Raw genomic sequence first — 13,680 nt, 5'->3', positions numbered from 1 at the left:
AAGAGGGCCTCAAAGGCGAACGGAAGAGGTATATTTCTGAATTTTAGTGTCAGTTTCAGTCTTTCAGAGAATGTATTAGCAATTTCTGATGATTTTAGAGACATTTTCTGTGATGGATTGCAGGTTTGGCAAGATATTTTGAGGTTGTTGGTAATGGCAGTAGCTCCAATCCAAATCCAAGTACCCACGAAAGTCGGAATGCTACAACCAGTCTTGAGGCTACGGCACATTATGTTCATCAAAATCAAGCACATGTTGAACGAGTTACAAATCCCGTGGAAGGAGATAATGCAAATTTCACAGTGGAGGAGAATGTTGATTCAGGACTTGAAGGTATAACCGTTTTTTGTGTAGATGACATACAAGGTGATCCAGGACTTCGCATTCCAATAGATAGATTTAGCCTCAATATTAGAGATGATGTTAGATTTGCTTACCTAGAGATGGGTCCAACTCAACCAATTGATCACAATTTTCCACCAAATAAAGATGAAAGGTGCTTTCGGCTAGCATGGTATAAGGACTTTGATTGGTTGGAATATAGTGTAGAAAAGGAAAAGGCTTACTGCTTTGATTGTTTTCTCTTTAAGCATGATCGAATAGATGATACATTTGGTTATGAGGTTTTCTCCAAATCAGGGTATGACAATTGGAAAAATGCAGTTGCAGCATTCCGTAAACATGTTGGTGGGCCATCTAGCATCCACAATATTTCAAGGACAACATGTGATGATTTAAAAACTCAAAAGGCAAGTTTGAAAAGTAAAGTAACAACTTACACCAAAGGTTCACTCGAGAAATATGAAACTCGTGTGGACACATCTTTGGGCATTGTAAGTTATCTTGCATTACAAGGTGAACCATTTCGTGGACATGATGAATCCACTACTTCTTTGAACAAGGGAAAAAATTTAGAGTTACTTGATTGGGTCAAAGAAAGGAATCCGGAAGTGAAGGTTGCATTTGATGAGCTATTCCTAAAAATGCCAAAATGACTTCTCGAATCATTCAAAAAGCACTTGCTAAACATTGTGCAATGGCGGTCACCAAAGCAATCAAAGAAGAGATGGATGGTTGCCTTTTCTCTGTTCTTGTTGATGAGTGTCGTGATATTTCGGTGAAAGAACAAATGGCCGTGGTTGTGAGGTTCGTGTTGAAGTATGTTAAGTACTTTTGAGTTTGTTCTATCTAGAATAGTATAGTGAGCCAACTAATTGTATGATTTTCGTGCAGGTTTTTGAGCAAAAAAGGGGAGACCATGGAGACGTTTTTGGGCATTAAGCATGTCCCAGACACAACATCAACATCTTTGAAGAAGGCATTATTGGAGGTTTTTGCTAAACATGGTCTGCTTGTTGCAAGACTAAGAGGGCAAGGGTATGATGGTGCATCTAATATGAGAGGAGAATTTAATGGCCTTCAAAAGTTAATTCGTGATGAGAACCCACATGCTTTCTATATTCACTGCTTTGCTCACCAACTTCAGTTGATAGTAGTTGCAGTTTCGAGATGTTGCAAGGGCGTTGAGGATTTTTTTCGACTATGTGACCATGATTGTCAATCTCAGCAATTCATCTTGTAGGAGGAAGGATATGTTACTTGATAAGCAAAAGGAAGTTCTTTTGGCTAAGATTGAGGGAGGTGAGGTGCCCATGGGAAGAGGGAAAAATCAAGAAACATCTTTAGTTAGACCGGGAGATACAAGATGGGGCTCTCATTACAGAACTTTATCTCGCATTGAATCAATGTGGGATGCGGTGATAGAAGTTTTGGGCATTGTTGAGGATGATGTGCGTGTTCCATGTAGGGCAGGAGGTTTGGTTCATCAAATGGAGACTTTTAGCTTTGTGTTCATTCTAAAGATGATGTTAAAACTCCTTCGTATGACAAATGATTTATATCTTCTATTGCAAAAGAAGGATCAAAATGTTGTTCAGGTATGTGATGGTTATGTTGTAAGCATGATATATGTTGTTCGTGTAAATTGACTTGCATCTAACCTTGTGAATTATAATTGCGTCATTCCAGGCAATGTCATTGGTTATGGACGTGAGAACACGTTTGATCAATTGAATAAATGATGGTTGGGAGCCACTATTGGAAGATGTTAAAGCATTTTGCACCAAAAATGACATTCCAATACCAAATATGGATGACATGTTTACAAAATGGGGGAAATCAAGAAAAGGTGGAAGAAACAATGTCACTGTGGATCATTTTTTCCGTGTGGACACCTTCTATATGTTGCTATAGACTCCATCACTACAAAGTTTGATCATCGTTTCAATGAGGTATCTTCAGAGCTGCTCCAAAACTTCTCTTGTCTTGACCCAAGAAACTCATTTTCTAGGTTCAATGTGGTTAAGCTTGCACAACTCACAGAGATTTATCATGCGGATTTCTCTAATTATGAACGTGAACACATAGAAGATAACCTTGAGCTATTCATTATTCATATGAGAAGGGTCGAAGACTTTAGAGCTTGTCATGATATTGCAAGCCTAGCTAAAAAGATGGTTGAACTTGAAAGGCATATCATGTTCCCTACGGTTTATCGCCTCATTGAGTTGGCACTGCTACTACCGGTGGCCACGGCAACGGTTGAAAGGGCCTTTTCAGCAATGAAAATCATTAAGACCGAGTTGCGCAACAAGATGTCCGGTTGCTGGCTTAATGACTTGATGGTGTGTTACATTGAACGTGGGATATTCAAAAGTCTAGATCTTGCTAAATTCAAAGAAAGTTTTCAAAAGGATGGTAGGGCACTGCCATTGCCTGGGTCCTCTAGGCGCCATTAAAGCTTCACTATTAAGCGGTATGTTTTAGATTGTTATTCTATTTAGACAAACATGTTTACATTTTCTTTACCGCTTATTCTGTTTAGGATCATTTAAAATATTAATGTACATTGTGTGTTAGCAGCTGTATGTGTTACTGTGTGTTATATACGTTGGTTTCACATCCAACTTTTTTGGGCTTGAAGTTCGCCCGACCTTATTTTTTTTCGTCCTCCGCCACTGGGAGTATATACGTATACAAAAAGGATGAGACTTCCATTTTCCGATACGTACGAAAAGCAGTCCCCTCTCGCGCGCGCAGCACAATGATACTCAGCCAGTTGCGTGCACAGAATGAAAGCACCGGCCCCGCTTCAACAATGCATGATGGCAAAGCACAAAAAGAACGTAGCCGCAACATGGAGATCAGTACTCGGCCAAAGATCGAAAGACCGCATGCCGCTATTCCTCGCCGCTTTACTTCACATCGACACATTCCGTCACTCACTCACTCACTCACACATACGTTACGTCGGCACATTCGGACTCCCTAGTCCCTACGGCACCCTTGGTTTCTTTCATCGAGCCACACCCAGACACACCAATGATCGCCCATGCAAAACCGGACCAGAATGCCCTTCACAACCACACGAAAACGAGCTCGCACCTGCAGCGGGCAGCCTGTCTTTCTCCTTTGGATTTCGAAAAGGAAAACCAGAAGTCCAAGCACGTCCTTTCACCGCAACCCTGTTCCCATCCGTCCTTCCGGTCTCCTGGATCACAAGAAGCCCAGCTCCCTCCCAGCAGAGGCGCTTCTTTACATGACAAGTTTTTACCACTTTACAAAGCGGCAAAGATTCTCGTCACGTCCAGGCAAGGTGGTGGTGATCATTGGGCTCTTCCTCTTTTTCCTCTCACCGTCAAAGGAGTCGACGGGCTAGACATGCATTGGCCCTTTACTAGGACGAGTACACCGGATCGATCCTCCGATCACGTCGTGTATCCAGGTTCCAAATGCCGCGCCTTGCTTGCATTGGATACGGCACAGACCCTTGTCACGTGTCCTGCTGATCGAGTGTTAGACTGTATAGTTATCTGTATATATACGTGTATATTGTAACATAGCCTTGGTACATCATCTATAAATATATGTGATAGTTCACCCCTAAAGGGTTGAGCCAGTTCCACCAAACCCTACGTTTAACATCGAGTCAGCTTCGAGATGATTAGTTTGTTTGTTTGTTATAAGCAGCTGCAATGCAGAGTCTATTTCTGAATATTACCACCCGTTTTCCCAATGATATCACGTGTAAAGGAATATGCTGTTAATTTTAATATCAATTTCAGAGAAACAACTAGGCATACAGGGCACGTGGGTCTCTGAAGAAAATTATAATCCGGCATTAAGGTGGTCCTGAATCGACTGCAGCAGCAGCAGCAAACATAAGAATGAGAGTTGCAGCCTCCAGCATGTTGAAAGCAGAGCATGCAATTTGTAGGGACGATCAAATCTGACATGCCCACAAGGTATGAAAGGTTTGGGCACCGCCAAAAATTAAACTATTCTCATAGCTAATTATACAAGATAGAGTGTGGACTGCCGATAGACTAACCCGTAGGGGCTAGCCAAATTGTGGCCTGTGTCAACTATGCAAGACTATTCTTGAAACTGCTTCACATCTTTTTTTCAAATGCTGCTACTCAGTCAGGATTTGGAACTCCATCTGCGGATGGCTTGGATTTCAATCGCAGACCAATGTTTGGGCTGATCTTCCGTCTGTGAACAACTGCTGGGATACTCACGGGCACATTGGCACGCACAAAAAGGCGTTCAAATCCATGATGATGCTTGTCTATTGGGCGATCTGGAACAAGAGGAATGCTAGGATTTTTCAGAACAAGGCATCCCTTCCTTCCCATGTAGTGGCTACCATCAAGGCTGATGCAAAATTATGGACGAAAGCGGGCGCTAAGTCTTTGGGGAGTATTATCCCAGGAGAATAATAATTTATGTCTTTTAGCTTGCCCTGTGTGGCCATGTAATCCCTATTCTATGCTACCTTCTTCTTGATTAATGCAAGAGGCAAATCTTTTGCCTCCGTTTTCAAAAAAAAAAAAAACAGAGCATGTTGCAAAGTGGGAGAGCAGCAGAGAAGGAAGGGACCCAGGGAATTCTTTTGGCAACATCTTTAGCAGTAGATAGAGTACCAGGGGCCCTCACCTAAGAGCTAGGCAGATGATGTTCCGAGGGACAAAAACAGCTTTTGCTCCTGGTCAAAGATTCTAAACCGCGGCCGGAACCACCATTATACACTAATCACTTTAGTCATTTCCAGACCTAAGAGCGCTGTCAAGGATCAATTCATGTCGTTCAGAAGAACCCAGCTATCTTTCATGTCTTACCAAGCAGGCAAGAAGAAATCAACCATGAATGACATAAACAGATGCTTTGCTAAATACTAAATGGAACAAAGCGATCATCTCCTCCTGCCACTGCTCCTCCACACCCAGGTGAGAAACAAGAAGGGAAGAGAAACAAAACTTATAGGACACAAAGGAAACAGAGCAAAGGGAGAACTTCGCTCCAGCTACTCTTGAACTCTTCACACATGAGCTGACTATGCACATGCACATAAACACACAGCCTTCAGTTCACTTCCAGCCCTAACAGCAGCAGGAGCCCTACCCTAGCTGCATAACAACAATCCACATCTCTTGTGGGACAAGAGGTACACCTACACCCCCACAGCCCATGCCGCCCTGTTGCCCCTCGCCTCACATCTACAGCCTAGCAAACAAACAGGATGGGACGGCTCCGGAGCCCGGACGACCATAAGCCCTGCGCCGGCAGCTCACTCACTCACTCACAGTCACAGGGGACGCTTGCGCTCGCCGGCGATGCTGAGGAGACGGGCCACGCCCTTGGTCCACAGCTCGTACTCCCTCTGGCTGGTGCACTCGAACTCGATCACCCGGTGGTCCGCCGTCCTCAGCCCGAAGTAGCGCCGCTGCTCGCCGTCCTCCAGCAGGTGCCGCCCCGGCCACGCCGCCACGTCCTTGCACACGTCGATCACCACGCCTGCAGCCATATGGACAATCGATCAGACCTCTATCAGCGCCATGGATGGCGGATGACGAGACGATGTTACCGTGGCCGCCATGATTGCCCGCCACTCACCTTTCTTCTTCTTGGTGATTGTCCCTGCAACGTGCCGGCTCTTCATTTTCAGAGAGACCTGCAAGCACGCCAAGCATGATAACTAAGCAGAAAGTCTCGAATTACCCCCAAAAAAGGTTCAATACAACTCGAGGACATCGGCATTTACCAGGCCCATTCGGTTGATGTACACTGACACCACCTTCCAGTGCAGTGCACCTGCAGATAAAACGATCATGAAACAGCAGCGTCAGTTACATGAAAATGCACTTTTACCACATAATGCATCAGAAACGTATCACCAGACAGCACCTTTCCGCGTGCGTTTAAGGAGCTCGGTGCCACGAACAAGGAATTCTTGGCTGCACACGCCCAGGAAGTTGTTCTCCTCCTCGAGTGAAAGATCGCTGATGCTGCTGCCGTTGCTCTCCAGCTTGCGATGCTGCTTTTGCACATTCTGCTTGTGATGGTGCCCTCCACCTCCCCCTCCTCCTCCTCCACCCATTGTCCCCTTCTCGACCGGGATTACCGCCGCTATGTTCCACACCTCCTTCAAAGCCCTCGCCCTCAATGTGGCTGCACCTCTCAATGCTGCAAACAACAAACCATACTACAATGATCATCCAACTCAAGCTTGAGAAAATAGTTATCACCACATCAGGTGGAATGGAAAACACAAACCAGTAGCAGCAGCAGCCGTGACCGTGACGATGTCGCCAGGCGTCCTGACATTCACCGCCGAGCTAACAACCGCCTCCAAATGCTCTCGCTCAGCCCCCAAGGACTCCGCAGCCTCGACGCACTGTGCGGCCACGAGCGTCGCCGCGGAGGCCATGGCCATGTCGGTGCGGGCCGCACGATCGTCCTTGCCTGAGCCTGAGGCTGCAGCAGTGGCAGCAGCGACGGCCGCAATCGCAGCAGCCACCGCCGCCACCGAAACAGCGGCATGGACCTGCGCGTTGTGCGCTCGCGTCTCCTCTTTCTTCTTCTCCTTCCTGTCCTTGAGCCACCGGCCAACCGTCTTGCTGCCGCCTCGGTAGGCCTGTGGCTTCGGCGTGCCCGCCCTGCAGTACTGCATTATAGTTTTAACAAGATATTCAGTTAGCAAAGAGCATTCTGAAGGATGTTTATAACTCTCTCTTCTTTCGGTTCAGTGATCATTTTGCATTCCTAAAGGCAAATACTGAACATCAGACAGGCTGAACTGCTATGAATTTTTTGCTTCAAGTGAAAATAATTCGTTGCAGCGAATGCTACAACTAGGGCATGCATGACCTTGAAGTGATAGATGAAAAAAAAAAAGTGATAGATGGAACCCAAATTTTCCGGTGGGTCCTTACCTAACTCTCTCATATGTAAGTAGCACAAACAAATTATTGAAGGCTCACAAACCACCGTGTATGCACAACGTCAGACTATAGTACGGCCTAAGTAAGTCTGATGATTGAGCTAAAGCGTGCCGAATACCGGCGCATGCACCGGTAAACAATGTACTCTAATCTGTCAGAGTATAAATGGACACAATGATGAAGCGGCATGGAATGCAGCATTGGTCCTAGAACAGATAAAAGAATGCATCATTACTAACAACAAATCAGATTAGAAAAGCTGGAGGAATAAAACTCGATTAGGGACCAAAAAGGCAGGAGCCTAGCGTCATGATGCAGGAAAGCGAGCAGAGCAGACCGAGCTTAAAGGCGAGGACTGCATGCCTGCTAGAGCACCTTTTACAGAGGGAGAGAGAGAAACGGGGGTGCATGGAGAGTGACATCGGCAGACTGGGCTCGCACAGTGTTTGCTTGCACAAGCAGCAGCAGACCAGAGAGCCCAGAGGCCAGACTGAGACGGTACCCGGAATCTGGGCTTCATTAACGCACACACCCAAGCAAGAAGCAACACAGCAAAATCCATTCCTTGCAAGCAAAAAAGTGCTTAGCACGACAGGAAGAGGTTTCAGGTTTAGGGAGGGGTGCTATGCAACTGTGGTTAGCACAGCCCGGAAGGCCCTGCGTACGGATTGCCTATACTAATCACATCTTTGACCTTGACCACTCATAAGAATTGTCTCTATTGGGGCTGGGGGCATGTGAGTGTGGGGCATTCTTGGACCTTTTCTTCTTTTTCCCTTGAACCCAAAAATAGGGGAGAACAGCTGAATCTTTGGAGGCATTTCATATTTGCTTTATCATGGGTTCATAAATTGTTCGACGAATATTTTAAAGAAAGATGCTTTCGGGGTTATACAAACCAATAATTCGTGAAGGAAGACAAACCAGTGTATAGGCTGGACTGCCAGTGTGACATATCTCCATGTCTTCAGATTTCCAAGCACATTATTCTAGCACCATACCGAGTTGGCCCCCCAAACTTACTGTATTACAGAGTAAAACATGTACTAGATGGTACTGCCTGCAGTACAAGAACGTTTCCCGTCGAAAAAATAACACAGAGGAGACGGGAGGAACAAAGCAAATTTATAACTGTTGTGAGCACACCACAGAAGTGACGCTTAACAGCTACGACTATAGCGGAAAAGAGAACAAGGTACATGAAAGATGAAAACAAGGCATGAAAAAACAAGAGCATGGTAGGGGAAAAAAAAAAGGAAGGGGTCGCTTTTTTTTGACAGACGGGCAACATGATCCTACATTTCAAAAAAAGATGCTTTTCTCAAACCAAGAATGCCTACAAAAACATGTAGACATGCGTGCTAGTTTGTTTTCTATATTACTCGGACATGATATGCTACACCCCATGTAAATCTGTAAAATGTGGTAGTTGTTCATGGGCAGTATAGTAGCCAGTAGGGAGGGTGTCACACACACAGGTAAAAAACCATGAACTACCCGGTGCCGCTGCTGGTGCTGGTGCTGGTGCAGCTGCATCCAAAACGGAGATCCCGCATGTGAAGGGGCGGAGGCTTCAAACTGGAAAACAGGAGTTGTCGGCGGGTGCGATGGATGGGTGAAAACTGAAAAGGACGTCATGGCCGCGGCAAAACATTGCACAATGGGCGCCGAGATCGCAGGCTCTTGCTAGCGAAGAGAGAGAGAGAGGGGGAGAAAGCGAAAGGGACTAGGCAGCAAAACAAAAGATGTGGGGAAAAAGAGGAGGGTTACTACGGCCAGGCCAGGTGATTTATCGGAATGAGAGAAAGGCAACGGGCTCTGTTCCTCCTTTGTTTTTCTCTCTCTCTCCCTCTTCGTTCTCTCTCCGTAGAAAATTTTGCGTACAGGGAAGGCTGCAACGCCGGTCTCTTTGTCCCAGGCAGCCTCGGTTGTTTTACCACATGAAAGCTGCGGCCTCTAGAGTGATGGTATACTTCAAAATGTTTTGATATTTGCATGAGAATTCTTGTGAGTATACTGACTTCAGTAAATAAACCTGTCATGGAAAAGTTTAATTGCAGACGATGAACTGAAGAAAAACGGTCTTGCCAACATGCAAACCATACTTCAGCCACAATATGTAGGGAAAGGTCTGGTGAACAGACTTTTTTTTTCCTGGAGAAATGGCCTAGCAAGCACAATGGAACTAGTAGTAGAAAAAAACTGAGCAAAAGCTCCATCATTTAATCTACTTTCCGGGTTTTTTTTTTCTGAAGATGTAGAGCGCGGAAAAGATGATTTGATTTCCCAGTAAACGAGCACACGACCATCAGTCGTGCGCACGGCTGCCACTACAATCTCTTTTGGTTTCTTGCTGAAAGTCATTTCATCACACACATCAAAGAGTTCGTCCACTAGCGCCTCGGTATCTGGATCATCTTATTAAAACGCTCAAGAACATCCAAGGATGGCACGTAGGAGTAGTACTACTGGAAACGGAACACAATTAAGGGACTAGACAAGCCTGAACTGAAGAAGGTTGGCGCTTGCTCGGCATTAAAAATTGCAAACAAGTACTACTGGAACTGGCAGTGGTACTGCTGCACTGGTAAATCACGAGCGCAAGAACAGGCGCCTAGGAACTGGTAGCATGAGCGGAAAGCAAAGGTGGCGAGAAGTGAACCTGCGAGTCATCAATCTCCGGCGAGACCGGCGGGCTGTCGGTGAGGGAGCCGCCGCCGTTCAGCGGGCCGCTGCTGTGGGAGAGCCGTCCGGATGTCAGGGGCGCCACCTCCTGCACAACAAATTTGCATCAAGCTTCACTTCCACCGATCAAATTTAAAGCGATACACTACACAGCATAGATTATGTACTTTTGCTTCTGCTAACTGCGAGAGAAGAGATGGAAAAAAAATCAATTTTCTGAAGAACTGAGAAATTGATGATAAATCGTTGCCCTGACCACTAAACTGGGTTTGTTAATTAAAAAGAAAGAGAAAAAAGCTGGGATTACACTTCTTCTAATTGCCCTTAGGAGAAGAATCTCCCCTTTGTCCGTTTCTCCTTGTCCAAGCATGGAGTCAAAGTGAAAACGAAGAAAAACAGAGGTCGAAACTCGACCAGCCAAGGAATCGGAGCGGCGAGGTCAAGAAGGTGATCATTAACTCCCATCAAAGAGGCTGGATTTCGTACTGGGGCGTACGCTTGGAATCCTCTGACAGGAATCACAGGAGAGAAGGAAACCACGAACTTATCACAGAAACGTACTCCGGAGCAGTAACCAGCCTGCAGAGAGGCTTGGATTACTACCAACTAGAGTAGTAGTAATTCTCATCCGAATGCAGCTGGACGAAAGAACTGGAAAATCCCCAATAAAAAACGACTAAAGCACAAGCTTTAGCATCGCCGGTAAACAAAACGAAACAAAAAGAGAGAGGCCGGATGGCGATGCTGGTCACCAACTGAAAGGACTGGCGGTGGTATGATTTTTATCTTGTGCAAACGGATGGTGAGTTTTGGCAGCGCTGATCGGAGAAAGCTCTTTTCTTTTCCCCGGAGACGGAGGAGGGGAGCGGATGAACGGGGGGGAAACGGAAGGAGGGCTCACCGACTGCGCGAGGATCCGCTCCATGATGAACTGCGAGGTGGCGGCGGAGGCGAAGGAGAAGGAGCTGCCGGCCGTGGCGGCGCCGTCGTCGAGCTCGCAGCAGGCGGGGTCCTCGGCGATGGGCGCGGCGAGCAGGGGCGCCGGGGACGGCGGGCGCGGGCGGGGCACGTCGACGGCGGAGGCGCTCCAGGAGCGGGAGAGGAACTCGAGCGGGTCGAGCGGCGGCTCCGGCGGGCGGAGGTCGCCTGCGGCGAGCCGGGCCCGCGGGTGGTGGTGGTGGTGGTGGCGGTCGCCCATGCAGGCGGCGCGGCGGCCGTGGGCCAGGCACTAGGGAGAAGAGCGGAGCGGTGGGGTGGGAGTGGGAGGGCGCGACTGTGCTCCGTGCGTGCGTGCGCGAGCGAGCGAGTGAAGTCGGGCGCGTGACCGTGCTGCGGGTCGTGCTCGGGGGAAGTGGAGGTTGTGGTTTCTTGGCTGGTTTTATAGATGTGCCGCCATTGCCAGCCGCGCGTCTGTGTGTCAAAGCTCTCCGCTTTCGGTGCACGAGACGCCGGGGCCAGTTGCGGCCTTGCGGGCGGGTAAAAGGAAAAAAAAAAACCGTGTACAGCGACGTGGCAATGTGGCGCTTTTTCGTGCACTTTTTTTTTAGAATCAAAATTGGGTTTCAAGATGCACTTGTTGATCGATTTTTTTCTTTTTGAGTAACACTTGTTGATCGATTTGAACGGCGGTTGTGCGCGGCAAGAGGTTTTTCCACCGCCGGGTGAAGGTGCTTCTAACACGACACATGTGGTATATGGATTTTTTTTAGGGAGTAAATGGATCTTTTTACATATAATCACTTATGTCCTTGTATTTGTGTTCCAACTCTTGTGCTCGCGCATATTGTTGTCACCTTTATGTTGGATCACGTATGAGTTTAGACGGCTAAGCATCAAATGATAGCTTGCCTTCACCGTTCATCATTGTATAATTTTGATTGTGTCCCACATCGTCGCACAAATAATATCAACCAAATAACATTTGTCTTGACTATTTAATAAAAGATTTTGTTTCTATTTGTAAAAATGAACAACCATCCACGGTTGGTCTCATATCCTTTGCTCGGATTGCTTTAATTATATTTATGTTGCAGGATGCCTAAAAACAGATCATGCACTGCTGTGTGCCAACTGTCAAGATTGGGTAGTGTTTATTTTTTCTGTCGTTAGTAGGAAAACTATCTTGCAAGGTTTGAATATTTGTATAGGTATTACTTTCAAAAAAATCTTCTAGATAACATGCATATTAGTATAAATTTATGGGATGTCGTATTTCTTCTTTCTTATTATCGATATTTGGATATATAAAACGATTCTGATGCACTTATAGTTTTAGCTACATATTGTTGGCCTTCCGAATGTGATGTTACTTGCCCTAGAAGCCAAAACATAGTGGTAGAAAGGCCTCGTGAATTTTAACTTGGTTTAAAGAATTTAATTAAATCTCCGTAAGAATGATCAGAAGGAAACGAGAGCGTGAGAACACCCTTGGTTGATTAGATATTAATAGTTTGCTCCTTCGAAGCCGAAACATTTTTTATATCATTTGAAGACTATATTTTTATGTCATTCTCTTTTGGGGTCCATTTATGTCTGATTGACTAATATTTTCCTTATACCTAAACTTGTTACAAAAAGATGTGGTTTTCTCGGAAGTGCAATTATTTATGATCAATTTAAGTGTAGGAATAAATTTCATAGTATGCCTAAGGATGGCGAAACCTATTTCCTTTTTTATTTTACTAATGGACTTTCGAGTGATTTTGTTCCTGTTTTCTCTTTAACATATGTTTTTCTGCCTCTTCCTGCTCCGATATTAGCTCTAGGTTGTTGCACCTCTTCAACTAAAAGGAAAGGACACTAATAAGTCTTAACATTCTGGATTTTCATATGACAAAGTGCACCTTTTTTGTGCCAATTTACATATGTGAAGGATGACAAATTTAATTGATAAACATGGCAGTTGCGCCCTCGGCTTCTTTATTGAAATTGCTGTTCTCATCGACTAATTTGCCATCTCGGGTAAATTTAAATGGTCATAAACCCAGCGCAAAAATGATTTTTAAATAGTCATAAAAAACATCTTATTTGCCATCGGTAAATCCGGTTCGGTTGACGCCCACGCTCTGAGGTGGAGCAGCCGCACATAGCACATCCGCTGGTGCGCACTCCTTTGCACCAAAGATGCGTCGCGCTTCGATCACGTCAACTTCAGCGCGCGACCCCATCCGGTCCGGATGCGTCCGTTTATGGTAAACGGACGAATGACGCGGTGCAATGCGCGGCCACAAACATACAAATGTCTGTTTTTCGTCCCTTTTTGATCCATCCCCAGCCCAACCTTGCGCGACTTTTGAGGAGAAACGGACAACGTGCGGACGGGCGGGACACACGCCCTTGTCCTCCCATGGCCTACTTGTCGGGGGCTCTGCCGATTCATCCCCCGCAGCCTCAACCGGCCCCTCCCTACCCAACCCCGTCACCGCCGCCGCCATTATTATCCGGCCGCCGACGACGCCCATCGGCTATGCCGGGGATGCCATAGAGCGACCTGTAGTCGGCTGCCATCCGCCCCCGCTGCCTCGAGGTGATTCGCGTCCTCTTCGCCATCACGACCGCAAGGTGTTTGACACTTTGCTCACAAAGGTATGGACAGTGAAGATGAATTTTTCTTCAACCACTTCATTTGTTCATCGGATGATTCGTCCTCGGATGATGAAGAACTTGTGGTGGCTACACTGGTCGTTCATGACCACATTCAAAGGCAGCGGTC

At 46.3% G+C, this 13,680-nt stretch overlaps 1 protein-coding gene across 1 annotated transcript; it reads right to left on the bottom strand.

Moving 5' to 3' along the window:
• Positions 1-5,209: 5,209 nt before the first annotated feature.
• LOC123452139 (VAN3-binding protein-like) lies at positions 5,210-11,311 on the bottom strand. Its single transcript, XM_045128732.1, has 7 exons — positions 10,870-11,311; positions 9,946-10,056; positions 6,616-7,006; positions 6,247-6,525; positions 6,104-6,153; positions 5,956-6,013; positions 5,210-5,856 (listed from the first exon to the last, which is right to left on the bottom strand). The coding sequence occupies exons 1-7, from the start codon at positions 11,164-11,166 to the stop codon at positions 5,648-5,650; spliced, it is 1,395 nt and encodes a 464-aa protein (XP_044984667.1). The 5' UTR covers positions 11,167-11,311; the 3' UTR covers positions 5,210-5,647.
• Positions 11,312-13,680: the final 2,369 nt, after the last annotated feature.

The sequence above is a fragment of the Hordeum vulgare genome, chromosome 5H, assembly GCF_904849725.1.
Source record: "Hordeum vulgare subsp. vulgare chromosome 5H, MorexV3_pseudomolecules_assembly, whole genome shotgun sequence".
Lineage (NCBI taxonomy): Eukaryota > Viridiplantae > Streptophyta > Magnoliopsida > Poales > Poaceae > Hordeum > Hordeum vulgare.
This window is presented reverse-complemented; position numbering and strand designations above follow the sequence as displayed.